Genomic DNA, 26,084 nt, shown 5'->3' on the forward strand with positions numbered 1-26,084 from the left:
GACCAAAGGGGTTAGTATGTGTGCTTTGGGATAAATGACCAAAGGGGTTAGCATGTGTGTTTTGGATGAAATGATCAAAGGGGTTAGCATGTGTGTTTTGGGATAAATGACCAAAGGGGTTAGCATGTGTGTTTTGGGATAAATGACCAAAGGGGTTAGCATGTGTGTTTTGGGATAAATGACCAAAGGCATTAGTATGTGTGTTTTGGGATAAATGACCAAAGGGGTTAGCATGTGTGTTTTGGGATAAATGACCAAAGGGGTTAGCATGTGTGTTTTGGGATAAATGACCAAAGGGGTTAGCATGTGTGTTTTGGGATAAATGACCAAAGGGGTTAGCATGTGTGTTTTGGATGAAATGATCAAAAGGGTTAGCATGTGTGTTTTGGATGAAATGATCAAAGCGGTTAGCATGTGTGTTTTGGGATAAATGACCAAAGGGGTTAGCATGTGTGTTTTGGGATAAATGACCAAAGGGGTTAGCATGTGTGTTTTGGGGTAAATGACCAAAGGGGTTAGCATGTGTGTTTTGGATAAAATGACCAAAGGCATTAGTTTGTGTGTTTTGGGATAAATGACCAAAGGGGTTAGCATGTGTGTTTTGGATGAAATTACCAAAGGGGTTAGCATGTGTGTTTTGGGGTAAATGACCAAAGGGGTTAGCATGTGTTTTGGATAAAATGACCAAAGGGATTAGTATGTGTTTTTTGGATGAAATGACCAAAGGGGTTAGCATGTGTGTTTTGGATAAAATGACCGAAGGCATTAGTACGTGTGTTTTGGGATAAATGACCAAAGGGGTTAGCATGTGTGTTTTGGATGAAATGATCAAAGGGGTTAGCATGTGTGTTTTGGGATAAATGACCAAAGGGGTTAGCATGTGTGTTTTGGGATAAATGACCAAAGGGGTTAGCATGTGTGTTTTGGATAAAATGACCAAAGGCATTAGTATGTGTGTTTTGGTATAAATTACCAAAGGGGTTAGCTTGTGTGTTTTAGGATAAATGACCAAAGGGGTTAGTATGTGTGCTTTGGGATAAATGACCATAGGGGTTAGCATGTGTGTTTTGGATGAAATGATCAAAGGGGTTAGCATGTGTGTTTTGGGATAAATGACCAAAGGGGTTAGCATGTGTGTTTTGGGATAAATGACCAAAGGGGTTAGCATGTGTGTTTTGGGATAAATGACCAAAGGCATTAGTATGTGTGTTTTGGGATAAATGACCAAAGGGGTTAGCATGTGTGTTTTGGGATAAATGACCAAAGGGGTTAGCATGTGTGTTTTGGGATAAATGACCAAAGGGGTTAGCATGTGTGTTTTGGGATAAATGACCAAAGGGGTTAGCATGTGTGTTTTGGATGAAATGATCAAAGGGGTTAGCATGTGTGTTTTGGATGAAATGATCAAAGCGGTTAGCATGTGTGTTTTGGGATAAATGACCAAAGGGGTTAGCATGTGTGTTTTGGGATAAATGACCAAAGGGGTTAGCATGTGTGTTTTGGGGTAAATGACCAAAGGGGTTAGCATGTGTGTTTTGGATAAAATGACCAAAGGCATTAGTTTGTGTGTTTTGGGATAAATGACCAAAGGGGTTAGCATGTGTGTTTTGGGATAAATGACCAAAGGGGTTAGCATGTGTGTTTTGGGGTAAATGACCAAAGGGGTTAGCATGTGTGTTTTGGATAAAATGACCAAAGGCATTAGTTTGTGTGTTTTGGGATAAATGACCAAAGGGGTTAGCATGTGTGTTTTGGATGAAATTACCAAAGGGGTTAGCATGTGTGTTTTGGGGTAAATGACCAAAGGGGTTAGCATGTGTGTTTTGGATGAAATGATCAAAGGGGTTAGCATGTGTGTTTTGGGGTAAATGACCAAAGGGGTTAGCATGTGTTTTGGATAAAATGACCAAAGGGATTAGTATGTGTGTTTTGGATGAAATGACCAAAGGGGTTAGCATGTGTGTTTTGGATAAAATGACCGAAGGCATTAGTACGTGTGTTTTGGGATAAATGACCAAAGGGGTTAGCATGTGTGTTTTGGATGAAATGATCAAAGGGGTTAGCATGTGTGTTTTGGGATAAATGACCAAAGGGGTTAGCATGTGTGTTTTGGGATAAATGACCAAAGGGGTTAGCATGTGTGTTTTGGGATAAATGACCAAAGGCATTAGTATGTGTGTTTTGGGATAAATGACCAAAGGGGTTAGCATGTGTGTTTTGGATGAAATGATCAAAGGGGTTAGCATGTGTGTTTTGGATGAAATGATCAAAGGGGTTAGCATGTGTGTTTTGGGATAAATGACCAAAGGGGTTAGCATGTGTGTTTTGGGATAAATTACCAAAGGGGTTAGCATGACCATCCATCATGGTCATGCGTTTGTAAAAACGTAGTTTAGTTCAGTTATAACGTGATTGTCTAATAAAGTATTATAAATTGTAGCTCCTTGACACATTGTTTTAGATGACTTACTTTGCAAATAAATGATCCATTATCGATAGTTAATGGTAGAAAGAAGGAAATATTTCAGTGTTAATGTTTTTCGACACAGTGTGAAATGTAATCGGTTTATTTTCTCTGTTTTGGCTAGTATTGCATCCTCATTAGCATAGCTTAACCTTTCACTTTTACGGCAAAACAAATCAAGTACAGAAGAAAAGCCTGACATCGTCCATTAAACAGACAATTTAATATTTTAATTGATGGTGTTTATTAAAGATGCATTATTCATCTAAGAATGATGTTTCACCTTAATGATTATCGTACTGTGGGTCTATTCCACACTGTTGTGTTTTTGTCCACTTGTAGTTGGGTGTGTTTAACGTGTGCACTGCACACCTCCTTGGCACCAAGTATTGTATGTTTTTGCAGTTTGTGTGTAAATGTCAGTGAGTTTGTATCATCACCTGTCTTTAGTCCTTGCGTCGCCCAATGGAGCCTCCTCTAATTATACAAAAATACTGCTGCCCTTTCTAACTGTCTTCGCCGGCAGAAGTCTCCAAAGGCACTGTATGCTCCGTGAGTTTTAATTGCATGATAGATGATTAGCTCTACTAGTATTGCCTGGTGTGGAGGGGGAGATTATGATTAGCTCTACTAGTATTGCCTGGTGTTAAGGGGGAGATTATTAGCTCTAGCTAGTGGTGTAGTGGGTTGAGAACAAGGGCCTTCACTATAACGACCTGGGTTCAAAACCAGCACAGAGCGTAGTGCCAAACACATCCATGGGCCCAGATCCCTGTAACCGCAGCGCACTCCCCGACTGTCCAGATCCCCTCTCCCAACTGTACCACCAGGAAAGGCTCAACCAAGAGTCTAAAAAGAAATGTACCTTTTATCTTTTTTTTGGGGCGAGTTTTATTAAGTCCAAGAGCAAAAATTGAGCTGTAAGAAGATCCTTCAGCCAGATTTGAACACAAGACCCCTCTCACAGTATGCCCACATCCTTAACCACTGAGCTATCAGGGATCATAACAATCTCCTCTCAATTTGACATTGAACTATCTACTTGTAACAACCTGCAGAGTTGGGGTGTCAGAAAACCAGAAGAAAGCAGGGCTCCCTGTTAACTCACTGGGTTAGTGTGCGTGCTCTTTCAGACATGCTGGTGCAGTACCGCAACAGCCTGGGTTCAAATCAAAATGTTAAATTGTTTATTTTAACTTAAAAGTTACATTGTGGTCATGTGAGATGTGGGACTTCACCTTCACAGTTTCATAAATATCGTCTCTTTCCTCTCCGCCAAACACTTGTTAATCTCAGGAAGATTCTCTTTAGTTTAGTTTGGTTAGAAACAGAGTGCGAATTATACAAGGATAATCGGGGGGGGTCAGCTTCTTCTCCAGGGCCTAAAGTCATATTTACGATTACAGGTAAGAACGATATATAAATGCATTGACCCCCCCGACCTGTTGTTTTTACCTCTTTTGGGGGAGTCCAAGTCTTAATTAGGGGGGTGAAAATGTTTTTTACACATGGACGAAAGAAGCAGTTATTATACTAAAACAAGAAAACAAAACACCACACTAGATAGATCGGATTTTACTATTGGCACTTTTTACATGTCACCAACTCAACATTCTGGCCTTTATAGGATCTTTACAGGAGTACAGTCGCATGTCTGGAGGACATACGGTAGCATGGTGGAAGAGACAAGGAGCTTCTGGAAGGTACCCTGGGATAGCTCACATGGTGTTGGTAAAACAGCACACACACGTACAGTAACAACACGTTGTAGGCCTACACACGCACAAGTTATAGTTGTACAGAAGGTATGGTTATGCACTCATACCTGGTACCATTATTTGTAGCAATCAAAAAGATTTAACAGAGACATTCTCATGGTTCCCCATTTCCTTATGGGAGTACTAGACGTTCCACAGACGTTCCACCTGTGCTGCACAGTCCACTGGGTTCCGATGTGACACTGCACAGCTGCATTCACAACAAGACAGAATCCAAATCAGCAAGTCTCCTCTCGCTAGAAATGTCAATGTCACGTCCGGCAGCATCTTAACTCCTACAGACCGATAAAACACGGCCCTTGCTCTTCACAGACCACAGAGAACTTTCCCTCTACCAAACACAAACTCACACATAGCTGTTTCATACACCCTTAACTGGGTTTGATACAGTATGAACTGTGTCTGAGCCATTACTATTTACACACGGTGCTTAACACGTTTAGAGTAGGCAGTGTTTGTGTGCGTACATCCAGGTATGACATCACACAGACAGTTTTCAGTCCCAGAATCGAAGTAATAGACACATTGTCAGGATTAGCTAGGAATCAAAGGTAAACAGCTTGTCAGAATTAGCTAGGAATCAAAGGTAAACAGGTTGTCAGGATTAGCTACTATAGGAATCAAAGATAAACAGGTTGCGTTGATGTGGTGACAGAGATCATTCATTGGCACAGAAGGATCTGTATTTAAATATACATCACAGATTATATAACCACCTGTCGTGCAGTTCCTACTTTAAAAAACACACCAAACCATTAAGGAAGTGAACAGAGAAAACTTGGTAATACTATACAACCTAACATTCAACATTACTGTACATGACATCTATATGAGGTTCAACTTGATGTATTACTAGTAACTGTTTGTAATGGAAGCAGATGGATTTGCCTTACTGTAACATCTTTGCATGACAGTAACATATTTGCATGACAGAAATGTCTTTAAATGATAGTAATATATCCTTGTCTTCAAGAATGTGAGTATTGTTTTGTTGGTACAGCAGCTTGCCTACATGGGCAGACCAAATGAGGGAGGAAGAACTGTATGGTTAATCGTTCACATTCAAGTACTGAACGGGGAGAATACTTTGGATGGCTCTCCAACAGCAGACTGATTTCTGACAGGATAACCTTTCTCTAACAGACCTAAGTAGCAGGAGGAAATGATAGCCATTACATGAAATGTAATGTCATTACATATTCGACTGACAACGTTGTCAGTTCAGAGACACCCTCTTCCCTGTCGAAACCAAATGAAACAGCGTCAAATAAATATATACTTTTAGAAATAAATGACACGATAAGGGGCATTCTGTCACGATCATCGACGATCTGCGGTCCTTTCCAGTGATAACCCAAACAGAGATGCTAAACAGGGCTTTGAGCTTCATGTCCTCTCTCTGTCCCGGTGTGTGTGTGCCTGGCCTGGCCTTGCATCAGTCCACAGGAGGGCAGCACAGTACAGTAACCCGCAAAACTGCCCCCCCCCCCCCCCCAGGGGGCCAGGAGAGATGATCAGGAGGGGACTGGCGGGGCAGGAGAGGGGACTGGGACCCCCCCACTCAAGAGGGTGACAGAGGGAGGGAGTTAGGTTCGCACCCAGTTGAGGGGCACCCAGAAGGTGTCCCGCTCCAACCTCTCCAGAACGCCGCGCAGTTCCCCACAGGCGCTGGCCGTGTCCTCCTTGATAAGGACCCGGTCCACCAGATGACCATACTGCTGGTCGATCTGGATGGCTGACTGACGCATCTCCTGGAGGTCCTCATCCTGAGATAGAGAGAGAGAGAGAGAGGGTCTATATTTAGTCTGAGGCGTCTCTGTCTGACGAGCTGAAAGCTAGCCCATTTCTGTGCGCAGCCATCCTCACCGTGACACGGCCATGCTCGCCCCCTGTGGGCGAGGTGGCAGCGCTGCGGCGCCGTCTGCTCTCGGGGACGCGAGGCTTGACGAAGATCACGTAGGGCTTGAACTCAGCTGTCCGCAGCGTCCGCAGAGCCTGGACGGGTCAAGGCAACGACGCCACAGAACCGTGAGATACACACACACACAACACGCACAAATCCCATCTGATTACAAGCGCGCTAACAGTTACAGCTAATTGTTGTGACTGAGCGCCATAGGACGCCTGCCACAGGAAGGGTGGATGTGGAGCAGAAGTGACAGCCTGTGTCGGGCCTACCTCAGGCTGCACGTCCACCAGACACATCTTGTTCTTGGCCTGGACTGATCGGATGGCCTCTATACTAGTGCCGTATTGATTGTCCTTGTACTCTCCGTGCTCTATGAACCTGGAGACACAGGAGACACCCAGCAGTGATTAACACGACACACTGTGCTACACCCACGTACACCAGACCAGCTATAGATCATCTGTACGGCGCGTCGGATGATTGCGTCGGATGATCGCGTCGGACGGATGAAGAACACATCGACCCAAACGACGAAAACTCACTTGTTGTTCTGAGCGTCGGTGTCGAACAACTGCTTGGTGACAAAGTGGTACTCCACCCCCTCCTTCTCGTGCAGCTTCTTGGGACGAGTGGTATCTGAGGAGGGAGAGGCAGGGAGGAGGTGAGACGTGGGGGGGGGGGGGCTGACGGGGGGGGGCTGAGGGGGGGGGGGGAGGGGGGCTGGAGCGGAGTTGTGGGGAGGAGGAGAGGGACTCACGTGGTACTGCCACGGCGTAGCGATGTGGGTTCTCAGCTATCACCTTCTGTTTCAGCTCGTTGATGCGAGCCCCGAGAGAACCTGTCACGTGTGTGTGTGTGTGTGTGTGGCAGCGAGAGAAAGGGAGAGCTGTTAATATTTGACAATATTTTCAGAAAGAACAAAATAAATAAATGGTGTGAAAGTGACAGGGAATTGTAGGGAAAACGTCAAACGGTTGCCTCACTGAATCTAAAAGTCTTACCGATCAGCACCACAAGACGAGGTCTCTCATTGGGCCGTTGCTGGTACCGGGTCACTTCCTCATAGGTCAGAAACTCTGAGTCTCCGGGATCAGAGGCATTGGCTTCACCGGAGGAACCCGGACGGTCCTTACGGCTCAACCGGAAACTTCTCCTGAGACCAGCTACAGAGGGAGTGGTGGAGAGAAAGGGAGGCCAAGGGTGGGCAGAGAGGGAGAGGGAGGGTGAGGGTGGGGTGGGCAGAGAGGGAGAGGGAGGGCGATGGTGGGGTGGGTGGGTGGGGAGGAAAGGGAGGGCCAGGAGGTGGAGAAGGGGAGAAAGAGAGAGAGAGAGACAGAGAGTATGGGGGTGATGATGGGGGGTGGGAGGTGGAGACAGGAAGAGAGAGACAGAGTTCACAGAGAGAATGTATCATACTATAGAATGTATCATACATATAAGTGTCCTGACAACATTACATCCAACATACAGCACTATTTTGTTCCTATTTATTCATGCCATGTTATCCACATTTACAGAAAGGTTTTCCTGCCAGCAACAATCAGTGTGTAAAACAAACATTGAAAGACATCTTATCAGTGGCAAATAATCATGCACATCAAACAAAACATCTAAAGCCCTTTTCTGTTTAATACTGTTCAATGTTCTTTTTGCAGTAACTTTAATAATCATGCATTAAGCCCCAGTGAATTGCGTGAGCCCTGGAATCCAACAGACAACGTGACCTATCAATATTGAACAGCAAACAATGCACAGCTTAGCACACTTGATCGTAACTCATCTCTGGCACAGATGCGCTTGCCAGGCAACTGTGAGAAATGTGCTGAGGTTGCTCAATGTGCTCCTGGAGAGCATGTGACTAACAAACCCTGAGCACATGGATCTTGCATCCGAACAGGACCTTCAGCCAACACCATTTAACCAGATGAGAAAACATGGCATGTCCTAGGACCAAGCAGGGAAGCAGACACCAAGCACACTCTGGTCTGCCTCTCTCATCATGAACTAGGATACCAGCCCTGCTCGGCAGTCTGGACACAGGCGTGTTAGTGCAGTCATTCCTAGTGGAGAGACAGCGCGCTGAGCTGTATCGTCAAGGCATGCAGCTGACACATGAGTGATCCAGGAGGGGTGGGGCAGCCTGGCCCTGGAGATCACAGTGTGTGTGTGTGTGTGTCAGGCCCAGGCTTGCCCGTGCCCCTGCTGTGATATCGGAAGGGAACAAGCCGGGGGAACAGTACCTGAATAAAATTCCCAGGAAAACACCTGGCCACAGGAGGGCGCCCCTGCTTTACACTTAGGAGAGACTATAACTGGCGTTAGAGCATCACACAACCCAGCGCCCCTCACGCCTCCACACAGGGCGAACGAGCAGGAAACGTGCCTGGTTGAGTGTGCAATGCGTCCAACGCAGCAGGGGTCTCGTGGGGGGTGGGGGGGTTGGGGGGGGGGTGCAGCCAGAGCAGCAGGGCGGGGAGTTGGAGGGAGGGGGGGCTGGGGGGAGGCAGGGAGGGAGGGGGGGCAGATAGGCAGGTTAGGGAGAATCCAAACACTGCTTACTTGAGGTGGTTCAAATGCGTCAAATATCTTTTTATTTTAAAGTTCACATTTCATACATTCGCGATGACTTACCAATGCGGCTTAGAAACATGCAAACAAATATTTTTTATTTATATAAAAAAAAAATGTGGGTTTGTCCTTCAGAGGGCGCTCTTAGACTGTCAGCTGTGTTTGGATCCCCCTTGTTCTGCTTATCAGTCCAAAAGCCCCTGAGAAGTGGGGTAGGGTCACTGGAGGGCAGGGGAACAGAGAGGGATGGGGGGAGGAGGCAGCAGGGGTCAGTGGGAGGGCAGGTTGGGGGAGGTGGAGTCTTCCTGGCCGCTGTTATCAAGTATGTAAATATGACTTCCTAGTGGAACCTCATTCGGTTTTAGCACCTATGAATCTGATAAGCAATGCAACAGTTCTCTTAGTCGCTATGGTTTCTTTGGGATGATTGTCATGAGATGTGTAACGCCTCAAGCGTCTTCTTTACGTGGTTTAATCTGGCACAGCAAGGTCTTCTTTAATCTGGTATGTCAGGGTGTACTTACACTACATAATCTGCCATCGTCTTCTCCTCCTCGCAGTTTTATGCTACGCTATCATTCCCAGTTGTTGTTAATTATGTAACAAGTCTCTCATGAACCAGATCTGTTACCAACACCTCCAGAAAGTGAGAGACCTCCCTCTCCCTAACTCCTGTTAGTGCGTCAAATGACAGGGATGTTAAATACAGTGACAGAACCGACTGGTGGGCTGTGGCCTTGAGGGTTTAGGTTGGTTGAGGGGCAGTTCTATGGGCGTATGTGAAGCCCTCTGTGACATGCTTGCGTGTAAAGAGGGCTACACAAATACATTTGGATTGGATTTTTGATTTGATTTGGTGTTTCCCAGTGACACCGTGGCTGCCCCGGACACAGATCCATCTCCCCCTCTCGACCAGTCTCCCCCCTCCATCTTCAGGGCAGCCACAGACTACACAAGCTGAAGCGGCCAGCCAGTCAGCCAACCAGCCGGACAGCCAGACAGCCGGACAGCCAGACAGCCAGTCAGCCAACCAGCCGGACAGCCAGACAGCCAGACAGCCGGACAGCCAGACAGCAAGGCCTTAACGGACAGACAGACAGGCAGCAGAGAGGGAGGGGAGGCGGAGAAAGACGTGCACACTCTCACCTATGTACTGTCCATTGAAATAGCCCTCACAGTCACAGTCCTCTGTAGGGGGGCAAGCAGGGAGAACAGGGGGTGAGCACAGGGTAAGAGACCTGGGGGAAGGGATGAGGGCACGGAGAGAGGTGGGCTGCTGTGGCTCCGGAGCAGAGCAGGGGTAACAGGGGTGGACAGGCAGGGCGGACAGGCTGATGGACAGGCAGCGGGGCAGAGGGCGGAGGGGTGGGCGGAAGGGTTGGCAGCAAGGGGAGGTTTTAGCAGGCCCTCGGAGCCCACAGTGACAGCCGTGACGGACCGATCTGACTCCACAGAGAGAGCCAGACACGGAGCCCTCCCAGGCTCCCACGGGGCAGGAGGAGAGCAGATGGGGGGGGGGGGGAAAGGAGAGGAGAGAAGGCAGATAAAGGAAGAGAGAGGGGGGGAGAGAGGAGAGGAACAGAGAGGAGCTCCCCTGGAAGCAGCTGATTGTGAAAGTTATTTGGCCACACGGACACATTCTCCAAGCCCGGCCTTGCTTTGATACAGCTTCACGAAACACCCGAGCAGAACAAATAGTACTGATCCAACACGACACACAAACATTTCAATGTTTCAGATAACGGACATCTTCGGAGACGTGTGAGGAAAGTTGAAACAAAGAGCAGAGAAACGACAGCAGGCAGAGGAAGATGGAATATAGGACAGGTGAGAGAGTTCAAGAGATAAGAGGTTGGGCCACTGTTATCTTTAACAGCTTGTAGGGCACTGCTCTGCTCTGCCTGCCTAGCCTGACAGTGTACGCACGCACACACACACTCATATTCACATTCATACACACACACACAACCTGCTACCCGGGGAATCTCTATTCTGGTCTCGTAGGCCGACAGCAGGAGGAGAGGATTTTTAACTGAGAGAAGCATCAGTCCCTGGAGGGCTGCTCCTCCCATGCAACACACACACACACACACACACACACACACACCCTGCAGGCAGGCAGACAGTAACCCTCCTCTTCTCACATTTCCAGAGATGCAAAGAGAAATAGAGGTATGTATACAGTACATGTAAATACAGACAGACAGACAGACATAGTCAAATGTACCCACCTTTGTCACATCCCTGGTCATCTGACATAGGCAGTGAGGGAGAGGATAGAGAAGAGACACCTTGGCAAAAGAGTTACAAAATGTTCTGAATATGGGAGACGACATGGGTACACTTTCAGAGGCATAACTGGAGATTCACTCTACACAACTCTCACGACAACAAGCACAACAGATCACGAAAGGCGCACAAAAGGTCTCTGCCTCTCGTGTGTGACGTCGACGAGGGGTCGAGGGGGTGACCCACATTAAAACAGCGGCTCGAGCAGCCGGGGGATTTAATCAAAGGGAGAGGCAAGGAGAGCGAGCGACCGGAGAGAGAGAGAAAGAGAGAGAGAGAGAGAGAGAGCGAGAGAGAGAGAGAGAGAGAGAGAGAGAGAGAGAGAGAGAGAGAGAGAGAGAGAGAGAGAGAGCCCCCACGGACATGGTCCTCCATGGCAGAGTGGAGGCAAGGCAGGCTGACATATTGCTAAGCCCTTGTTGTCTCCCTGTGGCTCAGTCCTAATCGGATCTCCTGCAGATTACCGACCACGAAGCGCCACCGCTTGCATTAGCCTCTCACCTGCATGGCCACTTCTCCAACCGTGGCCTGGGTAACGCCAGCAAACCCGTCCCTGCCTGCCGACAGCCAGGGAGCTGGGGGTCACTTATACTGTAGCCCTGGCCTGTTCCTAGCTCCTGTGGTAGACTGTGCTCACTGGCCAGATGGACTGGATGTGATCCTGTACCCTCACTCCCTTCCCCCTCAGTCCCTATCTCTCTCTCCCGCTCTCTCTAACTCTCTTCTTTTTAAATGTATTTGTACTGTTTTTGGTGCACAGACTTTGGATGCCGCAGAGAAAACCAAAGACCGGCGGAAAAAGTAACTAAGAGTCGATATAAACAGCCGTATCCATCTCGTGCTGACGTGATGATATCACATTGACAAATTAAAGGAATAACACTGGCCCTCGCTCACAGAGAAGCACAGAGCCTCCGTGTCAGCGGGCAGGACGAGACACGACACTGAGAAGCAGAGAGGACGACAGAAGGACACTTACAGACGGGCGTTTTAGGGGATTTGGGGTTCGGAAGCGTGCCCATTTTGATCCTGTAGGCCAGTCGTCTAGAAGAACGAACACAAGAGGAGAGAGGGAGAGTAGAGGAACGTGGTGACAGCGTTGGATAGATGAAGCGAGAAAAGTAGCAAAAGATGGGGCAGAGAGAGGCAGACAGAACAGATTAGGACATGAGATAGTGCAGAGCACACCCTGACCCTGGCTGATGTCAGGGGTTGGGGAAGATTAAACCCACAGCCATATTCCCTCTCTGTGTGGCACACTGGCTCCATGATTAATCCAGGCCCCCCCCCCCCCCAATATCTAACTGACCCTCACCTCCAACCAAGTTCAAAGACGAGGCTAGTGGGAGGGGCTGGACCTGTATCAAGTTGGCACAGGGCAGTGGCAGGGATTGCCCTTCACAGAAAACTCCACAGTGTGATGACACGGACACACTGAATGGTTCCCATTCATACCTATGTTTAGATCCATGCATGCTTCAAGAGGATGCTTGATCTAAAAACATCTTCAGAAGGAAAAAAAATCTGAACATTTTGTGCGGAGCACATAAATATGGATGAGATGGTAGACAGTGTGCTTCACAGAAATATCTGCTTCTGTTTTCACGAGCCAGCAAGCCCACACAGTTAGCTGTTACAGAGCAGGAACCATATCTACTATCTTATCACAAGGGTTAGAATTCGTATTTTTTCTCTGGATCTATCGATATGCACTCTATAGTACATATAGAGCAGCCATTCTCAACCTTTTCCACTTTGCGGCCCACTTGCAAAGCTCAAATATTTTTGCGGCCCCCCGACACATCCGTTCACGTAATTCGTGTTTATGTTTAACAACACCACGGGAGCCGTACAGTTCGCTTTCACGGCAAAATTAAACGTAAAAATAGTTAGCTTGCTAGCCTAGCTAACTTTAGCCTACTGCTCAAATCCGTTCTGCATTACCCTAATGGGCCACTAGTGGGCCGCGGCCCACAGGTTGGGAATCGCTGCTTATAGAGAGATCATTACTGAATGCTCAGAACGAAGACTCCTCCCATGTTCATAGGTTAAACCTCTCTGACAAGAACGTACCATTTCTATTTCTCCCCTAACTGGAGAGCACCATCATGGTTAGTTTGTGATCTGGCAATGTGTGGCCCTGTCTCACCTCTCCTGGAAGTGTTTGGAGGGGATGAGGCCCGCGCGGAGGTTACTGTCGCCCACCCTCTTGGCCTGCCACCACGTGGGGTCGTCCTGGGTGACCACCTGCAGGATGTCCCCTCGCTTGAAGGGAAGCCCCGCCTCCTGGCAGGGCGTGGCCTTGTCCTCCAAGGGAATGTAGTCAAACAGGGCCCTCATGTACACCTGAGAGGCCAAACACACACACACGGACACACACACCACCAGGAAATCACCACGGGTTGGTACAGGAGATACACAGGAGGGGTGACCAGAACCACATACCGTCCAGTGTCAGAGCCCCAAGACCAGGAGCAGGGAGCTCTGTGTTCGGACTCTCCTCCCCGTCAGAGCAGCTGTGCTCGCCGGGTCGTGACGCTCACCTTGCTCTCTCTCAGACGGTCCTCCTCTTTAATGGCGGGGATGATCTTCAGCGTGATGGAGCCCTGGGACTGGGACTGCAGCACGAGCACACAGGGGGAGACAGAGTCAACAGCGAGCACCAAACTCCCAACGCTGCATGACCAGGGTCATGCTGTACGGCAGGGTCGACGTGTCACGTGACCCAGTGGTCTCACCAGCAGCTGGCTGATCTCGTCCGGCCTCTTGTGGATGATGGAGATGCCGTTCACCTCCCGGAGCTCATCTCCCACGTGGACCAGACCTGCACCCACCCACAGACACACAGCTCAGATCAATACTCATGTTCGGCACTGCCGGGTGGTGCGGAGCAGCAGAGGGCTGTGTCAGCGATGTGTAGTCAGGAGCCACGCTGGGAGGGGGGGGGGGGGTGGAGGAGTGGGAGGGGGAGGGAGGGATCATAACAATGAAATCTGAATAAACGGAGCGAGGGAATCGAAGCCTCTCAGCACTATGATCTGGAGAGGGAGACAGGGAGAGAGAGACACCATGAGACCAGCGTGTACTGAAACAGCATCGACCTGGCACTCACACACATACACACAAGCACACACAAGCACGCACACACAAGCACGCACACACAAGCACGCACACACACAAGCACGCACACATAAGCACGCAAACACACACACAAGCACGCACACACACACACAAGCACGCACACACACACACAAGCACGCACACACAAGCACACACACAGGCACACAAAAACACTCATAGGCCAAGCCTCTGTAAAAAAAAAAAAAAAAAAGAATATTTTCAGGGACACGCTCATTCTTTTTTTTTCTATAGCTCAGATATCCATTGGACACATGCTAGCAAGACAACAACAAATCATTGGAAGTCATTAATCATTAATATCCATAAGCAGTTATAGGTTCGGATCTACATTCCCCCCTCCTCCTCATGTGTCAGACCCACACACAGCTGCCTCCCTCTGTGCAGCCGCTATCACCATGGCAACGTCCGTGGTCAGCTCCTTCCTGAGTCTGTGTGAAGTGTGATTGGCTCCCGGGAGACGTCAGCTCTCAAACAGAAGCTAGCTAACTGCACAGATCAGTCTGTCTGTCTGCCATGCCGGGCGTTCATCTTCCCCTGAGTATCCACTTCTTCTCTGGCTTCTTTATCCTCTCAGGTATCGTGTATGTCATAGATGTGTCAGACAGACAGGAAGACAGACAGAGACACAGACAGACAGACAGACAGACGGTACACTCACCACTCCTGTCTGCGGCCCCTCCCCTCATGATGCGAGCCACGATCACAGATCCTGTGGTCTCATCCCTCCTGATTGTGGCCCCCTGGACAGGAGAGAAATATAAAGAGGGACAGAGAGAGAGAGAGAGAGAGAGAGAGAAAGAGAGAGAGAGAGAAAGAGAGAGAAATACATTTTACATTTTTACATTTAGTCATTTAACAGACGCTCTTATCCAGAGCGACTTACAGTAAGTACAGGGACATTCCCCCGAGGCAAGTAGGGTGAAGTGCCTTGCCCAAGGACACAACGTCATTTTGGCACTGAACCGGCAACCTTCTGATTAATAGCCCGATTCCCTAACCGCTCAGCCATCTGACCCCCAAATACGTCACACATCCTTCCATGTTTGTATTTCCCTCCTCGTCCCGTGATTCTAGAGCTTCCCTCCCGGCTCACCAGAGGCTCCTTGTTCTTCACCAGGCGGACGATCTTCACCGACTCCTCCTCCAGCTCATCCTCAAAGTCATCAGGCAGCGGAGGCAACACAGGGTCGAAGTTCTTCTGGGCCACCGTGTCATGGACTGACAGAACCGCCTGGAAAGACACAGCACTCAGAGGGTGAGAATACACCCTGACCCCCTGACCCCTGACCCCAGGCTGAATTCACTGGAGGGAAAATACTCAACTCTCAAAGGGTGAGCCTATTCAGCTCCGCATGACAACCTTGGTCTAGAAAGTGTTGTTGTTTACCTTCAGATGAGGTGAAGTCAACAGCTGCATGAGCTCCTTCTCCTCGACGCTCATTGGCCCACTCTGCAGTTCCTCGGCCACCTGGCAATCACACAGCCTGAGATCAGACCTCTACCAGATGGAAACTTGAGTTTGTGCATACACTAAATGTTACACTGGCACAGTCACAGTCCTACACACACGTTCACACAGGGAAGAAATAAGTAGCCAAAAGTGTTGGTCAGCATTTTTCCCCCCTGCTAACTGGCGTGAGGTGAAGCAGGAAGTGGAATCTCATTCGGTGAGTGTTTGGATGAGTTTGCACTTTCTGACTATAGCAAATTACACCCCAGCTCCGCGTACCTGCAACGGTTCTCTCTTGTGACCTGCTGGGACTGACCCTTCAGGAGCTTACAAAACTGTGTGTGTGTGTGAAGTTAGCCAAACTTACATCCTCTGCCAGAGAAGCGGCGCTGTGTAGGACAGGAGTGGGGCTCTGTCTCTCATACTGTCTCAGCTTCTCGTGGATCTGCGACATAAAGACGGGAGTTCACAGCAGTTCTTCAGAACCTGTCATACGTACGTCCGCTGCCACGACGTCTCCCTCAGTGCTCACCTTCATGAGGTAGCCCAAGCTCTTCTCGCTGAAGACGTCCTGGAGGAACGCCATGTCCTCCTTGTGGTTGGCATCGGGACGCAGTTGGGAGGTCAACAGGGCCAGCGTCTCATGGAGCCCTGTGGACGGAGAGGAGGACAGAGGGATGGGTGGAGGAGGGGAGGAGCAGAAGAAAACAGGGGAGGAGGGGGGAGAGGGAGAAGGAGGAGAGGAGGATAAGGGGAGTGGGAGAGTAGGAGAGGAAGTGAGGAGACACAGGGAAAAAGAACATGGAGTGACGGAAAGAGAGGCGAGTGCGTGAGGAGAGGAAAGGAAAGGAGGAAGCGGGGCTGTAATCCCTTATTTATACCATCTAAACATGTCTGACAACCTAAACTGCTGCATGCGTCTGTTAGTATGTCGTCTGACAACGTTGACTGTACTGTATGTGTTTGTGCGAATTATGAGAGTAAATTCCGGTACCCCCGCCTGCTGAGAGCACAGGCATGGCTTCTTTCATGGGTCAGCGAGGAAGAGAATCCTGGGGGAGAGAGGGAAACAAAACAGAGACGGACACGTTTACATTCTGGACTTCTCCACGGACCCTCTCACGCAGTAGCTTCAGTATTGGGCTTGTGTGTGCGTGTGTGTGTGTGTGTGTTGGCGAGATGTAGATGTTACGATAGCACAACACACATTCAATGAGACTCCAATTCATCACAGTGACGTGCCCCCGGCCCACTCCTGGTGTGCTGCAAGGCACCAGGCTCTGTGTTTGCTGAATTGTTGCTTTCTGCTCTGCCTCTTCACTAACAACAACAATACAAGGCCATCCATTAAAGTCTGTCTCTCTTTCTGCTGCTGCAACACCATGACAAGCCCCCTTAAGAGACATTCCCTCAATGGCTGACCACAACAGGATGTATGTAAGGTAAACGGCAAAGCCGATTAGGGAAAATCCACTGTCAGGGGAATAAAAATGGCTCGATCATCTCCTTGCTCTTAGGTAAATGCTGAAAATTTGATACACCCATAATCTCCGTCTGCACAATCTGAGTTCCCATCAGACCATCATCATATTTATCCCATGGCCACCCTACCTGGTGTTCCCTCTCTCCCTGTCTCTCTCTCTTTCTCTCTGTCTGAGGTAACTCCAAGTCTCCAGTAGACCTGAGTAATGGACAGTGTAACCTCACACCAGCACTACAGATCAATACCGCCGGCAGTACTCCTTAGTCTCTCCTTCCTGCCTGCTGGGGAGTACCTCTGGTCCTTCCTCTGGGCTGGGGATTCACTGGGTACCCTGGCCCACGTGCAAAACACATTTACATTTAGTCATTTTAGCAGAAGAATTACTACATTTTTATCCAGAGCGCCCTTCATCCCCCCCCGAGGCAAGTAGGGCGAAGTGCCTTGCCCAAGGACACAACGTCATCTGGCACGGCCAGGAATCAAACCGGAAACCTTCTGATTAATAGTCCGTTTCCCTAACCGCTCAGCCATCTGACCCCAGTATTATACTGACCACGGGGCCCAGGTAGCTGGGGGCAGTGTGTGGCATAGGGCCCCTTGTGTTACCTCACCAGGGATGCTTCAAGGCTGTTGAGTGCTCACTCACATCCAGTTCCAGCCAGAGTGCGGCATGTTTTCAAAAAACGGTTTACTGTTGCACTTCCTAAGCATACTAATATGGCAGTGAGCATCTGGTTATTTCACAGGGACAATCATATGTAGGCACATACACACACACATATATAAACGCACACTCACAGATGCCAAGTCGAAAGTCATTTAGAAGGAAATTCCAACTGTGAGACCACAAAGAACCGGACTCGCCCAAGCAAGACACAGAATGTTTGCGTCAGCCACCAGCCTGAATCACAACCACTTGACTAAAAAGAATGAGGAGGGTGGCCAACCATATGAAATGGTGCTGGAGGGACAAATTACCTTTTTTCCTCATTCGAACATGAGAAAGAGAGAGATTGAGATGGAGAGAGAGAAATAGAGAGAGAGAGAGAGATATTGAGATAGATAGAGAGATATTGAGAGAGAGATAGATATTGAAATAGAGAGAGATATTGAGAGATAGAGAGATATTGAGAGAGAGAGATATTGAAATAGAGAGATATTGAGAGAGAGAGAGAGAGAGAGAGAGAGAGAGAGAGAGAGAGAGAGAGAGAGAGAGAGAGAGAGAGAGAGAGAGAGAGAGAGAGAGAGAGAGAGAGAGAGAGATGAAACAAGGATCCTTGGAAATAGAAGAGCTGAATGGAGGGAACTTGTGTGACTCTCCAGTTAGAGTAGGAGTGAAGCAGAAGCCTGTACCCTCAGGGTGACAGCAGGAGGCCTGGAAACGGCTCACCACCATATCCAACAGAAATAAAGAAAAATATAAACAAAGCTTTCTTGGAAATAATCCAATATGATCAGAGATGAGGAGGGATGAAGTACAAATACTTCATTACTGTACTTAAGTAGATTTGTTCCGGTATCTGGTATTTCACTATTTTTTTACTACAGATTTGTACTAAAACACTAAAACAGGTAGTAGTAATGACTACTTTTTACGCAAGTATATAGCAGAGCCCATACTTCTTAACTTTAACTTGAGTGAAAAATTGTAGTCAGTACTTCAACTTTAACCAGTCTTTTTAAACACAAGTATTACTTGAGTAAAGTAAGCGTGTACTTTTGCCATCTCTGAGTATGACAGCACCTGAATGCGGCTCAGACCAAACTGAGAGGACTTGTGTGTGTGTGTGTCTGATACTCACTCGGTCTCTATCCCTTTAAATGTCCCCCTCCTCCACCTTGTACATCCGATGGAAAGCTGATGGGAAGCAGAAATGGGAACTGAAATGTTAATGTGTTATGTGTGATGTGCCAAGACAGAGGTTATTAAAGACCTGGTGCCCATGCCTGAACAGTTTCAGCTTGTATGGTGACAGAGCACAGATGTTGGGCTGTGAACTGAGAGGACTTGGGCTGGCAGTGTACTATATATCTGATGCCACCTATCCTCCTATGTAGCCAAGATACTGGAATGAAATAAACATTAAGTCAAAATGTACCATCCCGACCACTCCTCCAAACACACACACACAGACACACAGACACACACACACACACACACACAAACAAAGCAGCCAGTGGAGAACAGGCCATGGCCAGGAAAAAATAATGATAAAGTCATGGTAATTTGAGGTTTGTGTGTGTGTCTATTGCCTCAGGCTACAAGACACACAGATCATGGGCTACAACTGTCTTCCCTGAGGCAAATACAGTACCATTATCCTGTTCATCGTCATCTCAAACATCACCCAAATTAAATAATGGGGAGGAAAGAGGCAGTGAGGGTCTGGCTGAACGGTCTATGAGCATCATGCTGTAGCAACCACAAGGCCATGCTCACCAGTGCCTTGCACCTGCACATCCATTATACTCTCTCCTCAAGGCTGCTGGGACACTGACATCATCGGCAGAACGAGTACCCAAGCGCCACGATGAGGTCATCAGAGAGAGACGCAATGTAGGAGCACCTCTAAGTAGGACCCAGGGGGGGCGGTGGGCTGTGGGAGGAGGGGAATTAAGCTGTTATGAAGGGTGGTGGGGGGTGGGAGGGTGGGTGGGTGTGGGAGTGGGGAGTGGGGTGGGGGTGGGAGGGTGGGTGTGGGAGTGGGTTGGGGGTGGGTGGGTGTGGGAGTGGGTTGGGGGTGGGTGGGTGTGGGAGTGGGGAGTGGGGTGGGGGTGGGGGTGGGGGTGTCAGGGGAGAATTAAGCTGCAAGACCGGACGTGTAGACTGTACCAACACAACTCAGAAGCATGGATGACATGTCTGTGAATAGCGTCGCTCCGAGTGCCTTATACTGAGCATCCCAGGCTCATCTGTTCATGTAAACAGAACTTCGCTGGCCCAAGAATAGACCTTGGCGCCATGTTTTCCCTTTCAGTCTGATGAAATGTAGTTTAGGAGCTTAGAAGTAATCACGATGCACAGAGAACTGAGGACTCACGCAAATCACCCGGAACACTGATGAGATCTCAGCGTGCACAGCCAGTGAACCACTAGAGTTGCATGTATTAGGAATAAATGGATTACTGTCAATGTTGTGGTTCATCCATCAATGAAAGATTACGACTGCCCCCACATGCAAACTTTGTAGCATTGTCATTCATTTTATACATCCAGTCACACACCCACCCAACACATACTCATACTTTCAGTCTCCATCCACCTCCCACACAAAGTCACAGAACCATTCATTAACCTGTTCCTTGTCAGGAGCCTTGCAGAGGATCGGACTTTATGAAGGACAGTGATGGTCAGCAATATACAACCTCCAGTGACCAGCTATGGAGTTCCACATTACCCCGCTTTCAGCTACAGATTTGATTCGGCTGATCGTTGTGGCTAGGAGAGAGGCAAATGTGATGGAGCTAATCACCTGGGTGGGCCTCTGCACTGACTGCACATAGACGCCTTCTTTTGTCATGATGGATGGTTGAGTCCAAAATAATTATTAGCCTGTCACTCATCTAGATGTCACAGTGGCACAAAGGCAGCCAAGGTCATTCGGTCTCTCTCTCTCTCTCTCCCTCTCTCTTTGATTATAATACTAGTGCGGTAACAATAATAGCCATTAATCACAATAAATTAAATGTGTTATTTTGTAACCTTTTCAAAATTTAATTCCAAATGTCATGATCTGAAAACACACTGTAGTCATTCGTCACTATAGTACTGCCAGTAACATTTAGGCTTTGTCAAACTGACCAGAAACGAGGAGTTCTGTTCACCAGCTGATGCAGTTCAGTCAGATCTGTTGCGGTTCCACTTTTATCACCATTATGCCCAGAGAATCTCTGTTATTTTGCCATTTGTGGCGTTATCCCCAAAAACGACAGTGAATTATTAGACCAAAATGCTGGAGAGCCTGACTTGATGTCAACACCAGCATATCGGGCATTTTATTACAGCCACACCATCCACAACTGTCAACTTGATTCACACTGAAATCACAACCTTGTACCCACAGTAACAGTGATTGATGAAATGCTTGTCCTTGATCTGTAATTTGCTAAACACATGTAGTTTTGTCCGGCAACATGACTGTACACCCATAAACAACACACAGACTAAGCTGATTTGCTGGTATTATACTACCCTGACCAACAGTAGACTACCATGCATACTTGAACAACTTTCAATGTCTCATTCACTCACACACACACAACTACACAGAGCTGTTCACAGTCTAAATTACATTTCCACTTCACACACAGCAGAATTCTGCAGCTCCCCACATCAATGTGTTTTACCTGAGGTCTAAGACGACACTGGAGAGGTAAGGTGTGGCCAGGGCACTAACCATATCCTACATTACCTTTACAGTAAAACAACATATGTGTTGACAGCTCCAGGATAGAGTCACCAGTCCCATCCCCTGCCTCCCAGACACACACACAAACCGACACACATCTCAGACAGGGTACAGCCAGGCCACACATACAGCCGGGCTAGCTTACTGGATGTTCCCTCTGCCTGCTCCGTTCGATTCTTACTTCCCCTGTCTACCTCCCTCCCAGCCTCCATCTCTCCGCATCACGCTGCAGTGCCATGGGGCCGTGCCTTTCCCGCTTGTCGTTAAAAGGCAGGCAGGGAACCACCCCTCCTCATCACAGAGCATATCTCACACTGACGCCTCAGTCAGGGATGAAAATAGACAGCACCGGAGGCATGCGTGACATGTATGCAGCAGAATGTCCTTACCTTTCTTTCTCTCAGCCTAGCTCCCTCTCTCTCTTTCTGTCAGTGTTTGTTTTTTTCCTCCAACAGTAGCTAAACCGTTTCTTTCGCTCCGATTCCTAGTTCAGCTCCCGTTCTCGCAAACCTGCTGCTATAGTGTCCCCGCCTCCTCCTCTCTTTCTGTCTCTCTAGCTCCCTGCTGCCTCTCGATATCCCCTCCCCTCTTAGCCCCTCCCCTCCCCTGCTTCCCCTCTCTCTCTCTCTCTCTCTCTCTCTCTCTCTCTCTCTCTCTCTCTCTCTCTCTCTCTCTCTCTCTCTCTTCTCTCTCTCTCTCTCTCTCTCTGTCTCTCTCTCTCTCTCTCTCTCTCTCTGTCTCCCTGCTTGCTCTCATTCTGTTCAAGGCTTTCAAGAGCATCAGAGGATGGGACAGTATTAGAGCAGGAAAGTGGAATCTTCTTCTGTGCAGGGCATCCTCTGTGCTTGTTGCCCCCCGGTCCTTTCTCTTTCCTCAACCTCCTTTTCTCAGAGACAGGAGCTTGTCCCCTCCCCCCCATCCCTTGACTATGGCGGTGCTGAGGCTGAGGCAGAGGCAGAGGCAGCGGGCTAGCCCGTTAGCGTCTGTTACTCCTTTGTCTCCCTGCGTGCAGCTCCCACAGAGGAAACCGAGTCTGAATGATGGGCTCCCCCTGCATTCTCATGCTAATTAAGCTGGAGGATTCCCCCTGGGCCCTCAGGGAATTAGTCTACTGCCCAGACACATAAGAAAGACACAACATGTGTATACTAAATCAACATGGGGATGTATTACAGATTAAACACAGCGCTACATACAGGGACAAGGAACAGCAAGGGATATTTGATCTTCTGTACAAATGCTGTAGATTATCAGTCTAGCATTTCACATGGGAGAAGAGAATATATGTGCACAGATGTCCTGAAATGACAGACCTTCAAGAGCTTTTCCTCACCGAGTGACGGTTTCAACACAACATCCGCTGGGGCACAACAAAGGGGGCCGTCCTTCATGCCAAACAGGCTCATTAATTTTCTCAGAGGGTCGTTGTGGGTCTGTGGTCTAATAGCTTCACAGACATCTGTTAACCCTTGTCACTGGAGAGAATGACAACAAGCGCGGGGGGGGTTAGGGTTGGGGGGTCCCTGAATTTACAAATAGGTCACAGGCTGGGTCTGCATATGTACACAGGCAGGAGATTTCTCTACATTACCAACATGTTATGAGGGGAGACCACATGATTCCAACTGGTCTAGTTCATCTGGACATCTTCTGTACCCGATAATGAAGCAGGAGACAGAGTGGGTGACACATCCTCCCCAATACCTCCCCTCAAAACCTCCCCCTCAAAACCTCCCCCAAAACCTCCCCCTCAAACCTCCCAAAACCTCATCCAACCTCTAAAACCTCCCCCTCTAAACCTCCCCCAAAACCTCCCCCTCAAATCCTCCCCCTCAAAACCTCCCTCCACAAAAACCTCCCCGCAAAAACCTCCCCCAAAACCCCCCAAAACCTCCTCCCTCAAATCCTCCCCGCTAAAAATTACTCCCCAAAACCTTCCCCCTCAAATCTCCTCAAAACCTCCCCCTCAAAACCTCCCCCAAAACCTCCCCCTCATAACTCCCCCATAACCTCCCCTCAAAACCTCCCCCAAAACCTCCCCCTCAAAACCTCCCCCAAAACCTCCCCCTCAAAACCTCCTCCCCAAAACCCTCCCCCAGCTAAACCAGCCCCCTCAAAACCTCCCCAAAACCTCCCCCTCAAAACCTCCCCCAAAACCTCCCCCTCAAAACCTCCCCCAAAACCTCCCCCACAAACCTCCCCCAAAACCTCCCCCTCAAAACCTCCTCCCCAAAACCTCCCCCTCAAAACCTCCCCCTCAAAACCTCCCCCCCCAAAACCTCCCCAAACCTCCCCCTCAAAACCTCCCTCAAAACCTCCCCTCAAAACCTCCTCCCCAAAACCTCCCCCTCAAAACCTCCCCCCCAAAACCTCCCCCTCAAAACCTCCCCCTCAAAACCTCCCCCCCAAAACCTCCCCCCCAAAACCTCCCCCAAAACCTCCCCCCCAAAACCTCCCCCGCAAAACCTCCCCCTCAAAACCTCCCCCCCAAAATCTCCCCCAAAACCTCCCCCTCAAAACCTCCCCCCCAAAACCTACCCAAAACCTCCCCCCCAAAACCTCCCCCGCAAAACCTCCCTCAAAACCTCCCCCCCAAAACCTCCCTCAAAACCTCCCCCTCAAAACCTCCCCCCAAAACCTCCCCCTCAAAACCTCCCCCTCAAAACCTCCCCCAAAACCTCCCCCCCAAAACCTCCCCCAAAACCTCCCCCCCAAAACCTCCCCCGCAAAACCTCCCCCTCAAAACCTCCCCCCCAAAACCTCCCCCAAAACCTCCCCCAAAACCTCCCCCTCAAAACCTCCCCCAAAACCTCCCCCTCAAAACCTCCCCCAAAACCTCCCCCTCAAAACCTCCTCCCCAAAACCTCCCCCTCAAAACCTCCCCCTCAAAACCTCCCCCAAAACCTCCCCCTCAAAACCTCCCCCAAAACCTCCCCCTCAAAACCTCCCCCAAAACCTCCCCCTCAAAACCTCCCCCCCAAAACCTCCCCCTCAAAACCTCCTCCCCAAAACCTCCCCCTCAAAACCTCCCCCTCAAAACCTCCCCCCCAAAACCTCCCCCAAAACCTCCCCCTCAAAACCTCCCTCAAAACCTCCCCCTCAAAACCTCCCCCTCAAAACCTCCCCCCCAAAACCTCCCCCTCAAAACCTCCCCCTCAAAACCTCCCCCCCAAAACCTCCCCCCCAAAACCTCCCCCAAAACCTCCCCCCCAAAACCTCCCCCGCAAAACCTCCCCCTCAAAACCTCCCCCCCAAAATCTCCCCCAAAACCTCCCCCTCAAAACCTCCCCCCCAAAACCTACCCCAAAACCTCCCCCCCAAAACCTCCCCCGCAAAACCTCCCTCAAAACCTCCCCCCCAAAACCTCCCTCAAAACCTCCCCCTCAAAACCTCCCCCCAAAACCTCCCCCTCAAAACCTCCCCCTCAAAACCTCCCCCAAAACCTCCCCCCCAAAACCTCCCCCAAAACCTCCCCCCCAAAACCTCCCCCGCAAAACCTCCCCCTCAAAACCTCCCCCCCAAAACCTCCCCCAAAACCTCCCCCTCAAAACCTCCCCCCCAAAACCTCCCCCTCAAAACCTCCCCCCCAAAACCTCCCTCAAAACCTCCCCCTCAAAACCTCCCCTCAAAACCTCCCCCTCAAAACCTCCCCCAAAACATCCCCCTCAAAACCTCCCCCAAAACCTCCCCCCCAAAACCTCCCCCTCAAAACCTCCCCCTCAAAACCTCCCCCTCAAAACCTCCCCCCCAAAACCTCCCCCCCAAAACCTCCCCCTCAAAACCTCCCCCTCAAAACCTCCCCCTCAAAACCTCCCCCTCAAAACCTCACCCTCAAAACCTCCCCCTCAAAACCTCCCCCAAAACCTCCCCCTCAAAACCTCCCCCTCAAAACCTCCCCCTCAAAACCTCCCCCTCAAAACCTCCCCCTCAAAACCTCCCCCCCAAAACCTCCCCCCCAAAACCTCCCCCTCAAAACCTCCCCCTCAAAACCTCCCCCTCAAAACCTCACCCTCAAAACCTCACCCTCAAAACCTCACCCTCAAAACCTCACCCTCAAAACCTCCCCCTCAAAACCTCCCCCTCAAAACCTCCCCCTCAAAACCTCCCCCCCAAAACCTCACCCTCAAAACCTCACCCTCAAAACCTCACCCTCAAAACCTCCCCCTCAAAACCTCCCCCTCAAAACCTCCCCCCCAAAACCTCCCCCTCAAAACCTCCCCCTCAAAACCTCACCCTCAAAACCTCCCCCTCAAAACCTCCCCCCCAAAACCTCCCCCAAAACCTCCCTCAAAACCTCCTCCCCAAAACCTCCTAGCAGTTGGTCTGATCCAAGCCCCCCCCACCCCCTCCACCCCCCGCCAGAACCAACACACACTCTGTCCCTCTGACTTACAGGCTCAGACAAGATAAACAAAATAAGGATGAATAAATAAATGAGGGCTGACAGGCCAGGTTGCAGTCCCTCGGCTAGGGATCACCAGCACCACAGACAGGAGGAGGAACTGCTGGGTCACTCCCCTTGAAGGCCACGGTCTAATGCAGCTTGCTTCGTCGGTCATGTGATCTGGAGTCATGTGGACCTTGAGCTGTGCA

General features: G+C 49.4%; 1 protein-coding gene across 9 annotated transcripts; it reads right to left on the reverse strand.

Annotated features, from left to right (window-relative positions):
* Positions 1 to 3,968: 3,968 nt before the first annotated feature.
* mpp3a (MAGUK p55 scaffold protein 3a) lies at positions 3,969 to 22,021 on the reverse strand. 9 transcript variants are annotated; one of them, XM_062445679.1, is made up of 20 exons: positions 21,881 to 22,021; positions 16,594 to 16,651; positions 16,132 to 16,250; positions 15,967 to 16,044; positions 15,537 to 15,617; positions 15,243 to 15,380; positions 14,808 to 14,889; positions 13,747 to 13,832; positions 13,552 to 13,626; positions 13,158 to 13,354; positions 11,988 to 12,052; positions 10,951 to 11,010; positions 9,866 to 9,907; positions 8,392 to 8,457; positions 7,153 to 7,314; positions 6,909 to 6,989; positions 6,694 to 6,787; positions 6,421 to 6,529; positions 6,109 to 6,237; positions 3,969 to 6,008 (listed from the first exon to the last, which is right to left on the reverse strand). In XM_062445679.1, the coding sequence occupies exons 2-20, from the start codon at positions 16,628 to 16,630 to the stop codon at positions 5,829 to 5,831; spliced, it is 1,881 nt and encodes a 626-aa protein (XP_062301663.1). In that variant the 5' UTR covers positions 16,631 to 16,651; positions 21,881 to 22,021; the 3' UTR covers positions 3,969 to 5,828. The 9 variants fall into 9 exon arrangements, with proteins under 9 accessions (XP_062301663.1, XP_062301679.1, XP_062301655.1 ...); XM_062445695.1 differs by lacking the exon at positions 21,881 to 22,021 and adding an exon at positions 21,673 to 21,745; XM_062445671.1 differs by lacking the exon at positions 21,881 to 22,021 and adding an exon at positions 21,637 to 21,740.
* Positions 22,022 to 26,084: the final 4,063 nt, after the last annotated feature.

This window comes from Osmerus eperlanus, chromosome 2 (assembly GCF_963692335.1).
Source record: "Osmerus eperlanus chromosome 2, fOsmEpe2.1, whole genome shotgun sequence".
NCBI classification, from domain to species: Eukaryota; Metazoa; Chordata; class Actinopteri; order Osmeriformes; family Osmeridae; genus Osmerus; species Osmerus eperlanus.

Excerpts from the sequence above, each read along its gene's own strand:
- mpp3a (XM_062445679.1), bottom strand. The coding sequence starts at position 16,630 with ATGAAAGAAGCCATGCCTGTGCTCTCAGCAGGCGGGG. Across the intron at positions 13,355-13,551 it reads ACCGTCTGAGAGAGAGCAAG|GTGTACATGAGGGCCCTGTT; the intron begins GTGAGCGTCACG and ends TTGGCCTCTCAG. Across the intron at positions 8,458-9,865 it reads TTTCAATGGACAGTACATAG|TCTCTCCTAAGTGTAAAGCA; the intron begins GTGAGAGTGTGC and ends CGCCAGTTATAG.